The sequence below is a fragment of the Chanodichthys erythropterus genome, chromosome 12 (assembly GCF_024489055.1).
Source record: "Chanodichthys erythropterus isolate Z2021 chromosome 12, ASM2448905v1, whole genome shotgun sequence".
Lineage (NCBI taxonomy): Eukaryota > Metazoa > Chordata > Actinopteri > Cypriniformes > Xenocyprididae > Chanodichthys > Chanodichthys erythropterus.
This window is the reverse complement of record NC_090232.1, coordinates 7,501,100-7,517,576: the sequence shown is the minus strand read 5'-3', so window position 1 is coordinate 7,517,576 and position 16,477 is coordinate 7,501,100. Positions and strand designations below refer to the sequence as shown.

At 35.4% G+C, this 16,477-nt stretch overlaps 1 protein-coding gene across 2 annotated transcripts in view; it reads right to left on the bottom strand.

Moving 5' to 3' along the window:
- Window positions 1-781: 781 nt before the first annotated feature.
- The window catches only part of gpc5a (glypican 5a), a 196,538-nt gene continuing 180,842 nt past the window's right edge, over window positions 782-16,477 (bottom strand). The window contains exon 8 of one of the 2 annotated variants that reach the window (XM_067404605.1): window positions 782-1,585. In XM_067404605.1, the coding sequence (XP_067260706.1) occupies window positions 1,443-1,585 (143 nt within the window). In that variant the 3' untranslated portion in view covers window positions 782-1,442. The remainder of the gene's footprint in view (window positions 1,586-16,477) is intronic. The other variant, XM_067404606.1, reaches the window with a different exon arrangement.

Here is a 16,477-nt window from a genome sequence, read left to right as displayed (position 1 = left end):
CTAGACATACACCTTAGAAAACAGTCTGGAATGTCTGGTAGAGTCAACATGAAACAACATCCATGGCACATTTAACTTGCATTAAAATATATTTAATGCATTAAAAATTATATTTAAAGAGAAATAACGATGGGCTGGAAAGTAAGTAAATTGAATTAATGAATTAAAAATCCTCACATTAATATGCAGTAACTAGCTGAAAAACAGTGATGAGCAGCAACATTTTAGTGTTACTAGTGGTAACACTTTACAATAACACTTTACAGTTTGATCTTGTGGTTACACTTTATTTTAAGGTGTCCTTATTACAGTTTAATTAAACACTTTAGCACTGAGTAATAACAATTAACAGCATGTGCTTACTATAGGGTTAGGTTACTATTAGGGTGTGGTTTAGGGTTAGTTGCATGTAATTATGCACAATTTATAATGTAACTACATGTAACGTGTAATAAGGACACTAAAATAAAGTGTTACCGATCTTGTTAACATTAGTTAACGCATTAGTTAACATGAAAAATGAGCATTTTTTACAGCGTTACTTGAAATTAGTTAATGAAAAACTGTGCATTGTTTGTTCATGTTAGTTCACAGTGTATCAACTAATGTTACCAGATGCATACTGTAGTTTGATTTAAGAAATGTATTAGTAAATGTTGAAATGAAGATTAGTACGAATTAGTGTTCATTGCATGTTCATGTTAACAAACAAAACCAATATTATTATATATTAGAGCATGTTTCTTTTCATTTAATTTCTTGTGGCAAATATTTAGTTTAATTATCTGTTTAATGTCACTCTGTAACCAAGAATAAATACATTGTAAATCAACACATCTTTATACATTTTGTTAAGGTGCGTCGTACGCCATTTCAAATGAAAAGAAACAACAACAGTACATTTAAAAATGCTGAAAAAAGGTCATATAGGTACATGGTACCAAGACGTGTTCAAAAAGCAGTACATGACATCAGAAATATTGCATCATTTCTTTTAAAAATGCTGATATGTGCTGTGCTCATTTCAGCTCGGAATTATGTTTCGAATAGATCGTACATCATTAAAACTGAATTAAATTAATTCATTTTTCTCTGAAAGTGTTACTCTGAACCCTGTAGAAAAGACATTATTCAAGGCAGTAAAGTGTTCGCAGAAGTTTTAGTAGCCTGTTACGTTTATGATAGAAACACTTTGCGATTAAAACGGTTTATGAAAGAACAGTTTTGTTTGTCATATCCCCCTTCTCAGTTCATTTTCTTTTCACCATCCTCAGTTCTCAAAGCATCAGTGCCAGTTTTATCCATTTCCGATCCATTTCCATTAGAGGACATCTTTTTGCTGGAATTTCAACCTCAATGTTTAAAACGCTGGCACATTTTCTTTCAAAGAAACAGTGTGAAAAGCAGTCTTCGGTCTGGGGTTTGGACCCAGTTGGCTGACATTACCCTGACAACAGCGCAAACGCGCATAATAAGACCAGAGCCAGTGGGACGGTTTGTGTTACTCCCGTGCCAGAATTCATCTGATCAAAGTCTTTGGTTTGAGGGTGATGGTATCGGTGATTGTTGGTATTTTCCGGTGTCACTGCAAGAGAAAAGAGAAAGAAATGAAAGTATTTCCACTAAACATAAACTGATCAGATTTTTTCAAAGCATGTGTTTTCAATGTGATGAGGAATGAGGATAACTAGATCAAGTTCCTGGGAAGTTCCAACTTATGAGTCGTAACTATTGCTGTCTGTGTCCTAATGAAATGATCACATTTTCAAGATGAACGCACATAAAGGCATTAATGAAGAACTGTTAAAGAGCACCTATTACGCTTTTTTACACTTCGGATGTGTAATGTTGCTGTTTGAGCATGAAAGTCCCTCCAAAGGGAGTTATCTCTATATCAGTATATCACTGCACACTTTTTCTGAACTCCCTAAAACTCCTCCATTGTAGTCTTGAGTTTTTTTTCCAGGAATGAACATGTCACAATATTCCACATTTAAATAATTCCTGCCCAAGGCATACACATAAAACGTGGCGAGTCTTTGTTGAGTTTAGTAGTTTGTTGTCACCATATCCAAGAGTCCTATTTTTTCGGCCTTCCTAAAGTGGACAACTTAGGAAACAGTGGTTAAAATGTATTTTTAACAGTATTCCTCAGTGTTCCTTTTGTTGTCTTCTCGCCATATTCCCAAATGCTTTCTCAACCATGCAGTTTGATGCAGGTCACATCTGAAATGTAAGAGAGGTATAAAAAAAGCATTACTTGCTTGCAAGTAATCATGCATCATTGCATCATGCTTGCAAAGGTGGTTCAGGTCGATTAGCTTGTTCTTCTTGGCTGTCATTATCAGACTTGGGTTCGAACTGATGCGGCAAATCTGACACCATAATTAGTGTAGTTACAGTAGTGTTTACAGTACCTCAGGAAGCACCCGGACCTAATACTCACCAGTTATGGTAAAGGGCATTACATTTCCAACACACACTATAAGTGTAACCCCTCCGGCATAGGAGGCAGATGCGCTAACAAGGACGTTTAAGACCCAGTCGCTAGTGTGCCTCGCGAGATCAGGGGAGTGAGGTTTACCTGCACAGCTCTCACGAGCTGGGCTCCGTTACATAAACAGTTGACCAATCACAACAGACTTGGGCCACCTGACCAATCAGAGCAGAATGAACTTTTTGTAAAGCGGGTTTTAACTGAAACTAAAACAGAGAGTGTTCAGACAGAGGGTGAAAACAGGTGTTGCAACAATGTAAATTATAGAAAAAGTTTTTTTGATAATGTAAATTATTCTAGTAGACCCTATAAACAAAATTATAAACGTACATGAGCATAATAGGAACCCTTTTAATACTGTTAAAGGTACTATGTGTAAATTTTAGTGGCAACTAGCGGTGAGGTTGTGAACTGCAACTAACGGCGCACACCCCTCGCATCCCTCCCTTTCGGAGAAGCTACGGTGGCCGTCTGGCCACCATGACAAAGATGTCGTCATCTGAGACAGCAGAGAGTACATTAGCCAGTAAAGCATTGAGGTTTCTTCTTACTTCTAACAAAGAACGTTCTCTGATTCTAATAAACCAGATGACGACTACTACTACTACTACTACTACTACTACTACTACTACTACTACTACTACTACTACTTTGTGCGTATTCAACATAGTGACGATGCAAGCTGCCTCTAAAAACATCAACAAACATAGTGACGAAATGAAAAAATCTGTAGAGCATTTTGTCCGTTTGGGGTTACTGTAGAAACATGCCGCCGCATAATAGCGACTTGACATGGAGGGGGGAACCGTGGGGTATGTAGATAGAAATGGCTCATTCTAAGGTAATACAAACATTAACGGTTCATTATGTGTCTTTATACAACACTGAAAACATAGTTATGTATATTATATTGCATTTCTGTCAATAGATCCTCACACATTTTACACACTGCACCTTTAAACAATGATAAAGCATTTATCCGGTTTATGAGGCAAACTTAACTAAATTTCCCATCATTTTCGTAGGCAGCATGCAAATAATAAAATACACAAATAAAGCTCCAATTACACACCTGATGTAACGTAAAGGGCAACAGACCTAGAAAGCACTCTCATTTTTATAACTAGCTCAAAAACATAGAATGAGCAGTAGTATTTTAGCATTAGTCAATACTAAATGGTAACACTTTACAATATTATCCTGTTGGTTAACAATACTTAATACATCAGCCAATTAGTTAAAGCATGAATTAATCTTTGTTAATGTTACCTAATAAAAATAATTGTTCATGTTAGTTCACAGTGCATCAACTACTTAACAGATGTATTGTTTGATTTAAGTTAATCTTAATATTTAAATTGATGTATGTTAAAGGTCATACAATTGTTAGTTGCAAGTTGGAACCATTTTTCAACAAAAGTTTCCAACATACAATCAGGGTATCCACTGGAGTCATTCAAATGTATGTACATAACGGATGCTGTCATGTATAAAACAAAGTAGATTCCCATCGTTCCTGCCAGAGGAGCTTCACGAGCCAAAAACTACATTCATCCCCCAGTAGGATCCTGCTCTCAACAAAAGAGCTCTGAGATATTTCCAACCATTTTGTTTGTACATTGCATGTATTTTAAACATTGAAGAATCAATCTGAACAAGAGCTGCTCACATTACTTGGCATAGGACTGCTTGGGAATATTTATTTTAATCTCCGATATGTTTGAATTTGCTTGGAGAACCATAATCCATTAATAACGCAATAGGAGTTTCAGATGGAACAATACATATTCAAAGATACCGTGAGAGATCTACATTAGACAGACTTACAAAACGAGTGTATGGCCTTTGCTAGGGTCAGCAAAAGCCAGTGACATGATTCCCTCAAGGAGCCACAAATCATGTTTGAGCTTTTGTCAAATAAATCTGTGTGGACTGAAATTAAGCAGGTATCGATTCACTGCTGTGATGTCCCCAGACGGCCATCTTAAAGGGCTGATCGGAGACACGCGTGAGATATTTGGCAGCCTGCTGGTCTGACTGAAGACATCGATCCTCAGGCGGCTTCAGAAGCTCAAAGAGAAGCAGCAGCATCCGTTGTGACACTTGTGAGAGAAAACATGCCAGTGGCGGTCGGGGTACAAATCCTGCCTGTAATGCTGCTCTTCAAAGTCCAGTTCGTAGATTTGAGAACACACAGAACAAACAAAGTTGAACAGAAGAGGCTGAGCATCTTATCTATACCACTGCTGATTCTGATAAATCTTCAAAACATAATGAGAAAAGGACGTCCTTTTGTAAACCGACTAGGGATCTGATAAACAATGACCTGACATGATAATCTCCACTCTTACGATGCTTTTTTGTCACTGTGCACAAAGTTGAAATTGTTTCCTCAAATCACTGTCAATGTGAATGTCTTTTAAAAAAATAAATAAATAAATAAAAAATAAGTAAATAAATAAATAAGAAAATAGATTAAATATAAATAAATAAATAAATAAATACTGTGGCAGTACTATGTAGATTCTGAAAGGCAGTAAAAATTATCTATTCACACACACACACACACACACACACACACACACACACACACACACACACACACACACACACACACACGTGTGCACACACGTGTGCACACACATTATATTTTATATTTTATTATACATATTTTGTATAATTATGTTTGTATAATTATATACATATATATTTTATAAATATAATTAAAATATAAATATATTTAATATATTTGTAATGTATACACTGTTATATATTTATTGTTATAACTATTATACTTATTTATAATGCATTTTTTGTTGGTATAAATTAATGCATTTAAATTGATTCAGTGAAGTTAAATTAAATTATTAAACCATTTTTAGGTTACTATTTTTCACTGCAAAATGTCAAACAAACAAACAAACAAACAAATACCAACAGGCGTATGGATACAGGCGTATTATATATACACAGTATAGTACAATATATACAATAATAAATACTAAAGATATTGTATAAAAATAATAAAATAGTTGATACTCTAGTAGTAATTATTATAATATAGCATTTTTATAAAATATATAATATGTTAAATTTTTTATAATAAAAATGCAACAACCATATAATAGTAAATATTAAATGGAAGCAGAAATCTTATCTCAAGTCTTTTGCTGATGTCAAGGACTGTGTTTTCCATCAAACTCTATAGAATTTGAGCAAATTAATCTGTCACTCAGTTACATTAGACAGATGCCAACATGGACAGGTTGTGCGACATGCTCTCATCCTCAAAAACCACAAACAAATCCACACAGGCTGAAACAAATACAACTATGGTCCTCGCTTGATGTCCAAAGTAAAATATGCAAAACCAGAGTCACTTTTACAACATGTTTGGCTAGTAGTCCCACAATTAAGATAATGTTACAAATTGCAGCCAATACTCTGAAGTCGCTGCTTTGATGCGCCATGCGTGACTGTTGCGCAGCTGTGTTGGTCATTACGCTTTGAGCTGCGAGCACTGGCCTGATTACTCTGTCCCTCCGGAGCCATGTCAGACCCCATTAGGGGAAGGAAGACAAGAGTGATGACCCATCTCCTCCAATGCATCCCTCCTTTCCTCTGTCTCAGCACACGTCGGTGCAGGAATACCAATGATTGGCAGTCTGTAATCTGCGAGCTGCTGCTGATTACTTTCTGGACATGGACAGAATGCATATCAGGCGGAGGGTAAAGACAAATGTGCTCAGATGTGGCCAGGGAAAGCGAATAACGACAAATGGATCTCAGTGCCTGGTTAAAGGGCTCAATCAATATCTTTCCAATTAGAATTTAGCTCAGCGTGGTTTGGAGTCTGAAAGAATGACCCATGTGATCGTTTTTAATCAAGCATTAATCGATTAAAGTCACATTTACATTTGTCAATTTATCTGGCATCATAAAATATTAATGTATATACTAAAAATTAAATAAATATACTGCCCTCCAAAAGTTTGGAAACACCCCTGGCAAAGTGTGGTTTTGGACAATATCAGCATAAATCCTTATCATTTTTTTGGTGCAAATACATTAAAGTAACTTGACATTATCATTGAAGACCAGCAATAATTATTTTCATTTTGATTACATAAAAATGTCAATATATACATGTCAAAGTCAGACATGCCCCTTTGCCAGCTGTGATGCCTGGTTACTGGTTTAAACTTGGCCCAGGTTTGTAAAAGATTTTTGGGTCAGCACACCTTAATAGCTTCAACGATTGATTACCAATTAAGTTTAGAATACAATGAACCAATTAGAACCCAGTTTAGGTCAGATAGCTGCTAATGCTGGATATTTTGAGGAATCAAAAATGTACGTTTTTTTCTATGTATAAACTGTTTATGTAATAAAATATGTTTTCGTAGTTTGTGTTGTCCCTTATCAGTGCAAAATTATCATAAATTAAAAAGGATTCATGCCAATATTGTCCAAAACCCCATTTTTCTAGGGCGTTTCCAAACTTTTGGAGGGCAGTGTAAATAAATACATGATTTTTATCATTGAATTATTTAATAATAATAATAGTAATAATGAAATGGTATACTTTTCCCTTTTCATAATCACTTTAAACATGTAAAGTGGCAAAAGCCCAGAAATAAATACAAATAAACAGAAATCTGCTTTGCTCAGCTTGTGCACCGATACAGTCATCTCGGTTTATCTTTAGTCAGTAAACCTGATGTCCTTTTTGCCCCAGCTGATTCTCAACAGACTCTTCAGGGACAGAAATGCAAAAACACATGTCTGTTTTGGCCTAAACAAACGCTATCAAACGTGCATTAGCACCAGAAGAGTTTCAGATAATGCGGCAAAGACAAAGTTGGAGGCTGATGTAAAATCAATGCAAGTTAAATCTTTTGGACCTCTGAGAACAATGATCAATATCACAACAACCGGGAAGGAAAACAGCAGAATAAAGAGGCTGTCGTGGGTGGGGATGGAGGAAGTGAGTTGTGTCTTGTCTTACACTATGTTCCCATTCAGACTTTCCAGACTGAAACAAACACAAATAGAAAACCCAAAGAAATATGCATGCAAATCTTTCATTTTAAATATGCGAATGCATTAATACTGAATTCAACACACTGAAGTTTGTCATCTCATGTCAAGTTTGTTGATCCACAAATACCTAACCGTTAATGAATTACATAATCTAAAAGCGAAATTTGACATAAATGTTTGTTTACATAATATATGTGTGTATATATATCATCATACTTCACAATATGAATGAAGAAAAAAAAGAAAAAAAAAAACACTATGACTCTATAAAACAACTCATATTGAAATGCATTTTGCAGGCAGCATTCCTCATGCCACAGCTGTGATTCTGCTTTGGGAATTAGCATTGCTGACAAGCTGTTCTCTTAAGGTCACTAGAATTACTGAGTGTATGCTCACAGCGTCTGGCTGCCCGCCCAACCAAACGCTGCTGACTGTTTCTCATGCGGCAGCTGGAAAACGCTCCACAGACTGCGACTCACAGCACTTCCATTCAAATGCCAATACAAAAGCATCCAAACGCTTTTCAGAGATGAAAGACTCAAGGTTGACGAGTTTAGTCTGCGTTCCACTTCACTCTTCTGTGATACGCACTCGTCACTCACTTGTCACAGATTATATAAAAGCAATAAACAGGCCTATATGCACTAAATATATTTCAATTAAATTATTAACAAAATGAGAGAAAAAAACTGTGCGACAAATATTATATGATGAGTTTCGGTTCACTTTTGTGACGCACTCCACAAACAAGTTCATGGGAAGGAAACCGAGATGGCAGAATGGGACATCCTGTTTGTTTTCTTTAATCTACAAAAGCACAATGTTTTTTTTGTTTTTGTTTTTTTTCTTAGTGTACACAAATAAAAGTAAACCCTTTACAGTTTTGAATGATGTCTTACTTGTATGGCCATAAATGAAAGCGTATTTTAAGTTGTTTCCACTGTTATAAGGAAACAATTCAAGCGATCGTGCAGGCGCTTCATGCGCACATGCACAACATATCAGTTCTAGCACTGCAAACTTGACATCACAGCCTGTTCATTATCAAAATAAAATAGACAACCAAACATAGTTACACTGCTCAAATTAACTCCCTGAGGTCCGAAAACGCGCCGGCGCGTTTTGCAGGATTTTTTTCACATTGCAGCAAAACAGACTTAAAATACTCTGTCATTTCTTGTTATAGAGACATAAGTAATATATCAATTGAAACTATAGAATGTCTTCTTTTATTTGTGTACACTCAGAGTAAAAACACAATGTTGTGCTTTTTGTAAAATAAAGAAAACTAACATGATGCGTGATCTCTCCTCTCCCTCTGAACGAAGTCCAATCTGATAGTTCTCAGAAAATGAACTGTAACTTATGAATACTAATGACAAAAAAATTACACTTATGTCTAAAGAAACATTGAAATGTCAGGTTTTAAATCGTGCAAGTCAAATCAAAAACAAAAATTCTGTGTTTATGTAATCTGTATGAAAAGAGAGCCATGTCAGAAGTCTGTAATTCAGCTCATTACCCGCTAATGCGGCCACGCCCATGGAGGGAGCGCTATTCAGACGCAAATTCAGAGGCAATACATGTATGCATTGTCTCAATCGTGTATTTATTGTCTTGAAAAGTGTTTATTTGGATGTTAAAGTAATGGTTAGCGATCTCTAGAAGACATGCCGTTAGTTCCTAGTTCCTTTTCTTCTTTTTATGAATTTGTGGCCTAAAGGTGTACAGAGCACCCTCCGGCTGCATGTATGAATTGAAAAAAACACAGTACCCAGCACTCATAGTGATGACAATAAATATTACTTCTCAGTATAGAAAATTGACATAAATATATAAGAATCCATCAATATTTCTCCAAATATGCATGCTTTTAAGCTACCATTATTTTAAGAATACCATTATTTTAAATTGTAATAATATTTCACAGTATTGCTGTTTATGATGAGCTGAGACATTATTACAGAGGGTTTTTTTCAAAGCCTACCTGACTGAAAGGACTCATTAATATGCAAGTCATTTCAGGTCATTATTATGTGATTCTTTTGTCTTCTCGGGTGTAAATGAACCATTATTCATAATGATTCACGCCTCCACGCATACTGTGTTTCTTGACAAAAAGTGTCTTACAAAAACTAAATCAATATATTGTTTTATATGAAGGACTAGGCAGCATAATTTCTACATAGTTCTGAAGCAAAAACTCTAGTCTATAACCTCCAAATACCTCCATACCCAAAAGTCTTGTGAACACAGATTTAAAGGTACAAATTTTGATATTTTTTTCTGCTAGAGGTCGCTAGAAGCCTATTCAAAACAAAGGCGTAGTTTGATGACGCCAAGTTTTGGAGCGGAAACTTGGGACATGTGGTCTCCATCTCAACGGACGGTGCAAAAGAATAGGGATTGGAGTCAGGAAGAACTCATGTTCATGGATGCGATTATTAACGTTACTGTAGTATGAAGCAGAGCAGGACCTGAACGAGGAGCTGGAGCGATTGATCAACACACGCCTCACGAGCAGCGGGACTTTTATTATGACACAGTCGCCGGCGCCGCTTCCGCTTTTCCGGTCATGAGTTTACGGGAGCTGTCCTTGTCGACAGAACCAGCAGCAGGTGGTAAATAGTAATTATATTCCATAAATAAGTAACACAATCCACCATAAAATGTGCAAGAAGTAAATAAGGAACTGCTTGAAGCAAGCTGGTGGTTTGCTGGACGCTAGACACTACTTCCGCATTTGTCCACGGCACTGTTGTCATGTGGTTTCTACGTCAGTAAAGGCGGTAACAAAGGTAACTGACGTCATTGACAGGCGACAGCTGGACAAAATATATAACACTAGCCTAGTGGTTTTTGGATATTTTACTGCAAAAATGTTACATATTGTACCTTTAATATACTTTTTTGGCCTTATTTAAGTGACTTAAGTTTTTTGTTTTTTCAATAATCATGCATAAACATTATTCCTTAAAAAATACAAACATGTACATACATGTTCCTCACATATTATTTTTGCTGAATACAGTGTAATGACACTTTATATGTTTATGAACAACTGAAAAAAGCACAAATGTCAGGGCATGTCAAAACTTCTCCAAACCCCAAATCAGCCTCAGACTCCAGAGGGTAAAACAGTCCATAATACAATCTGTGACATTCAGCGTGAACATCACCTTTCTGTGGTCTTATGCCAAGCACATTTTTGCGCATGTGTGAAATGTTTTATGTCTATTTTGGGATGAGAGTGAAGCCTACAAAGCCTAGTTTACATAATAAATAATAGTTTAGCATCCAAATACATTGCGAATACGGAAACATTTGGATTTGTGCGCTACATGAGCACTGGTTTCTGTTTCAGTTTCACTTTAAATTAATTCATTTTGGCTTGATGTTTATATAGCTACTTATATTTTTTGCTCTGAATACCATTAAATTGAAAGGATTTGTTATGGAGTGAGGGGAAAAAGAGCCTATAGCTATGCGTATAGTGTTTAAAATCTTTTAAACATTTCGCTTTATTTACCAGTATTACATTATTTCTGAATGTAATAATAAAATGCAACTTATCAGTGACTCTTTCCTCTCAAAAACACAATTTAAGTGTGTCAAACCAAAAGCAAAATCAATCAATCAATCAATCAATCAATCAATCAATCAATCAATCAATCAATCAATCAATCAATCAATCAATCAATCAATCAATCAATCAATCAATCAATCAATCAATCAATCAATCCATTTTGCAGACTTTCAGAAATCTTTTCAAAATTATGGCTAAAGTTACCACAGTTATAACGAAGTAACCATATCAACTGGTATTTCAACTGGTATTATTGTTCTGTGATTAATAAAACTTTTCAAATTTTGTCCATCTTGGGGATATTGCAGAAATGAGACATATACAAAGTGCAGTGTACACATAAAAAGCTCAGTTTTATTTTATTTTATTTTAGTTTAGTTAAGTTATTAATTAGAAAGAATGTAAGAAGCTTTGATATTTACCATGAACTGTATCAGCTTCAAAAAGCAACATGTCTACCTACATTCAGCAGACTGAGGCTTGTTAATAAAGACAGAAAACATGATGAGGAGACAGAATGAAAGGGGAGTGGTGGCGTCTTGAGAGCGCTCATGTTTTTTTGCTCTAGGAGGGAGTGGAGAGGAAGCCATGCAGATCAAGGCCACCTGAGACCCCTGTGTGAAGCTGGCAGAAAACTCCCGCTCACCCACACAATAGGCTCTGGAGTCCACCGCTGCATCCCTCCTCAATTAATTTACACAGCCCTGCAGGACAGCGCTGAATATCGCCTTTGTCGAGTATCGCTGGCACCGTGCATGCATGTTGTTCTCCTGTGCACGCTGCGATTTTATTTTATCTGCTCCTGCAGCTTTGTGTTGACATACTGTTTATTGTAATGGGCGTGAACAGAGGTTAAAATGGGCAATCTATCAGTCTTTTAGTTCATAGCTAATGCTTTTGACACTTGTGCTCAATAATGCGTTCCACTTAACATAATATAAACCTTTTACCACCTATAAAACACCTTCATGGTCTTACAAGCCACTTTCACCCATGAAAGCTGTTAACTTGCTTTAAAAACGACAGATTATATTCCGGTAATTGTACTACATCTGCTGTTCACACTTGCAACAGCTTTTCGTCTTTTTACCGCATTGTCACTATTCGCACATCAGCACCAAAATGTTGTGATTAATTGCAATTAGTCAATATGACAGAACTAGTTATTTTAAATAAAGCTGAGATAAATAAACTATTACATGGAAAACGTAGAAACTTAGAAATGTTGCCTTGTCAACAAACTGAAATAAAATAAGTTGAAGTATTAAAATTACTAAAAATAAAACTGAAATAAAAATAAAAGGTAACTATATATATATATATATATATATATATATATATATATATATATATATATATATATATATATATATATATATATGTATATATAATAAAAATGACAAAAGCACATAGCAAAATCAATGAAAACTGATCATATAAAATCTCATTCAAATTTTTATAAATACTATAATAGTATATAAATTATACTAAAATAACACTGATATGTGAACAATCGCAATATAATAACCTGCTCCGCCTCCAAAAATGACATCACTAACCCCTTCCCGTCCACATTTTAGTATATAGCCATCTTAATGGATAATAGGAGGTTCATCACTGAACCTCCTATTTCACTCTAAAACACGTCACATTGCACAAGCAAAATTGGAAATGTTTCACAGACTAATTAGAAATAATTTCCTTTTCATTTCATAGTTCTTCCATGTCGAGTTCACAGTCTAGGCAACCGGGGTGCTCATGCGTACGAAATCCCTATAAACATACACCTGCTAAAACATTTCCTATATAAATCCCTATATATTTTTTTTGTGTTAATGCACATGTTTCCACACCAGAAGACACTTCAATTGAGTGCATAAATATATCACGAAGACTGGATGGATAAATGATGCAACCCGCATGCAACACTAGATGTTCACACTGTATGGAAGTGTCTGTATTTGGTCCTGATGATGTGGTCAGTCACAAGGATGTTGCTAGGTAATTTCTGCTATGTTCTCTGTGACGTTACTAAGCAGCAAAGCAAAGGTAAATCATACAGTATTGCTATTCAAAATACGATCTCTGTGTTCTGAGACACAATCTGTCACGAAAGCCACATCAGGGCCGCTGAGTCATTAGCAATATGGCTGTCTGCCGTGCAGGAAGTAAAGTAGACTAGAGCTTTTCCAAAAAAACAGTCCACGATGAATAAATGTCTGGCTACAGCACACTATATTCAGGCAAGGTAGAGGCCAAAAGACGTGACACACATACTGCTCCATACGGCCATTACATCACTGTCAATCACACAGCCCATGTAGGCAAGTTAGTCCTGACCTTGCTGATGAATATGAGAAAAATTATTGAACTTCCAGCAGTTGATAGATGATTGAAGGCACACATCATTCATCCGTTCCCCGACTCGTGCCAATGCAGTTCAACAGCGGTCGCGCTCGCCTGAGGGAAGTGCTGCTGATGTCTTCAGAGAAAGGCCGTATTCAAATTCTACAGCCCATCTGTAGCACAGGTCATTTTGCTTAGAACAACATTAGTTGGGACCTGCTGCTTGGAAATTGGAAAATCTTGGAAATTAGAGACATCTGCTCACGCCAATAGCAGGACACAAGAACAAGAGTGAATTGAGTTGACTTCAAACGCACAATTGAGGCTAACGAAAGCAATTTCAGCAACATGGTAACTGGACTAAATTACTCCTGTGGAAATCGTACAACATGATGCATCAATTTAACATTTTGCAATGATTTTATTTTACATTTTGAATGGGATTTTTTTTTTTTTTTTGATAATAGGGAATATGTTTATTTTATTCAACATTCATGCTTTTTTGCTTTTTTGTCGTTCAATGAAAGAATCAAATAAAGTTCTACTCACAGGTATTTATGTTTGTATATCATACAGTTTGCATAAATTATTCAAAATTTTCAATTAATTCTCTTAGTGCAATTAATTTTCTAATTTGGAATATTGGAATATTTCCCAAATTTCTCAGCTTAACTTCGCATGGAGAGTTTCTGGAAATTAGCTGGACATTTTCAGCCCTTTTGCAACCTTAAATAATATTATAGTTTTATTATTATTATTATTATTATTAATAATAATATTTTAAATTAGTTGTTATTTTTATATTTTCCATTTTAATTTTAATTTTTGTTTAATTTTAGTAGGTTTGTTATGTGCTTGTGCCATTTTTCATTAGTTTTTGTTCTTTTTAAATATTAATACTTACATTTGTTTTTATTTCAGTTTTAGTTTTAGTTCAGCTTTAGTTTTTATTTATTTCCAGTTAGTAACTGTAGTGCTTCAACTTATTTCAGTTAGTTGCCAAGGCAATATTTCTCATTTTTCATCTTTTATTATTTTAAATTATTTTATTTTATTTTATTTTATTTTATTTTATTTTATTTTATTTTATTTTTTTTCAGCTTTATTTTAATGAACTAAAATGTAAATCCAAACTAAAAAAAAAAAAAAAAAAAGAAATACACATAAAAATAAATACTAAAATCTAAATAAATAAACATATTTACATTTCTAACTAAAAAAAAACAACAACAAAAAAAAAACCATAATAAATACATACATTCATACATAATTAAAAATCATTAAAACATCAATTCAGTAGGAAAGGGAATATGAAAACACTGGTTCTTTTATTTATTTACAAAATGTGTAGACTTTTAAACTTAATTGTGATCAACTGAAGTTGTTCTAAGTTGACATTGATCTACTTTTCATGCGGCTAAAAATGTAAAACATTCTGGAGGAAAAAAAAAAGTTGATGCATCAAAAGATGAATGAGAATCAGCATACGCTCTGCAGCCACATCTACTGTATAGAGCACAAACACACCAAATTAATATTCACACTTTTAACAAACACAGTGTATTAGGTTTTTTTTTTTTTTTTTTTAACAGCCGTTTTAAGATGTTGACAAACCTACGTCTTGCCATTATGACAAGCTCTGACTAGAAGCTTCCCCCCCAAAGGAAGCTACAACATTCAAGTGCGCCGGTCTCGTAAACACGATCATTCTGACATGACTTGAAGGCAGCGTAAGTTTAGGCTCTCTGGGGGTCTAAAAGCCCAACAGCAGTAAACCAGATCTGAAAGGCTCCGGGTTCCAAGGCCACCATAAAAACAAGGACCTTCAAAGGCTCTGACCCTCCCAAAAGTGGGGAAAAGCAGGAAGGTTGAGTGGCAGAGGAAAGCAGAGATGATGCATCTTTCATGAGATGTGCTTCCACGCAGAAGTAATCCAGGTCAAACCAGATTGACTTCCCCTGACACGGGCTCTGGCATCCCCTCCTAATCAAAAATCACATCGGACTGCAACCATCTGGGTTCAGCTCCCAGCACACGGGTTTAGATGAACTCGATCCAAAAGAACATTGCATTCATTGGTTGTAATAAAACCACCTGTGCACGTATCTAATGAATTGCTATTGAGCTTTTGCCCCTTTTCAGAACACCCAAAGAATTCTGCATTTGCTCTGAAAGGTGCATGTCTTTATTTTGCTTTTCATCAACTTTTATTTCTAATTGATCAGTCTGAGAAATATGTATGAGAAACTGCTTATATAAAATTGCAACAAACAACAAAAGTTCAGCATGTCTGAAAGCCTTTCATGCCAGACTGCTCTCTGAACTTCAGACGAGCAAGACGCTACTTTGGTCTTCGAAGACTTTTAGATGGTGAAACGTGAAGTAGAAACGGACTACAAGCGCAGCTACACCATAACTATTACAAATTCAGTGAGGACTAGAAGTGCAGCATGTCTTAAAAGAATATGAAATTCATTTACTCATCCTTCTGTATTGCATTTCTTTCTTCTGAAGAATATCCAAAAAACACATTTTTTTAACACAGTTGAAAGAAAGTTTGGAATGACATGGGTGAGTAATTGGTGACAGAATTTTCATTTTCATCTCATGAATTATTGTACCGTTTCTTGTTTTTGATTCCATTAGGAATCTTAAGGTTCATCCAGCATACACGGCCAACACAGTTTTCTCCTCTGGTCTCACATCAAAAGCAAAGGTGGTTCCACCCCAAAAGATATTCATCAGCTCATTAGCATAGTGGCCTCAGCGGGATGTTTTTGCCTAAAATCACATTTGCATAATGACTTTAGGTTCTCTCATTTACTCACTTCTTTTTCTTGTTAACCTCTCATTAACCTTTTTATTAACAGCCTTGGCACTCGGATCATGCCGAGACTTGTCCTAAATTCATCAAACAACTGGGCGGATTTCTTATTCGGCTCATCAGGCTAAAAAACAATGACATCGCCATCAAAAGTGCAATTTAATGTACTTTGGGCTGG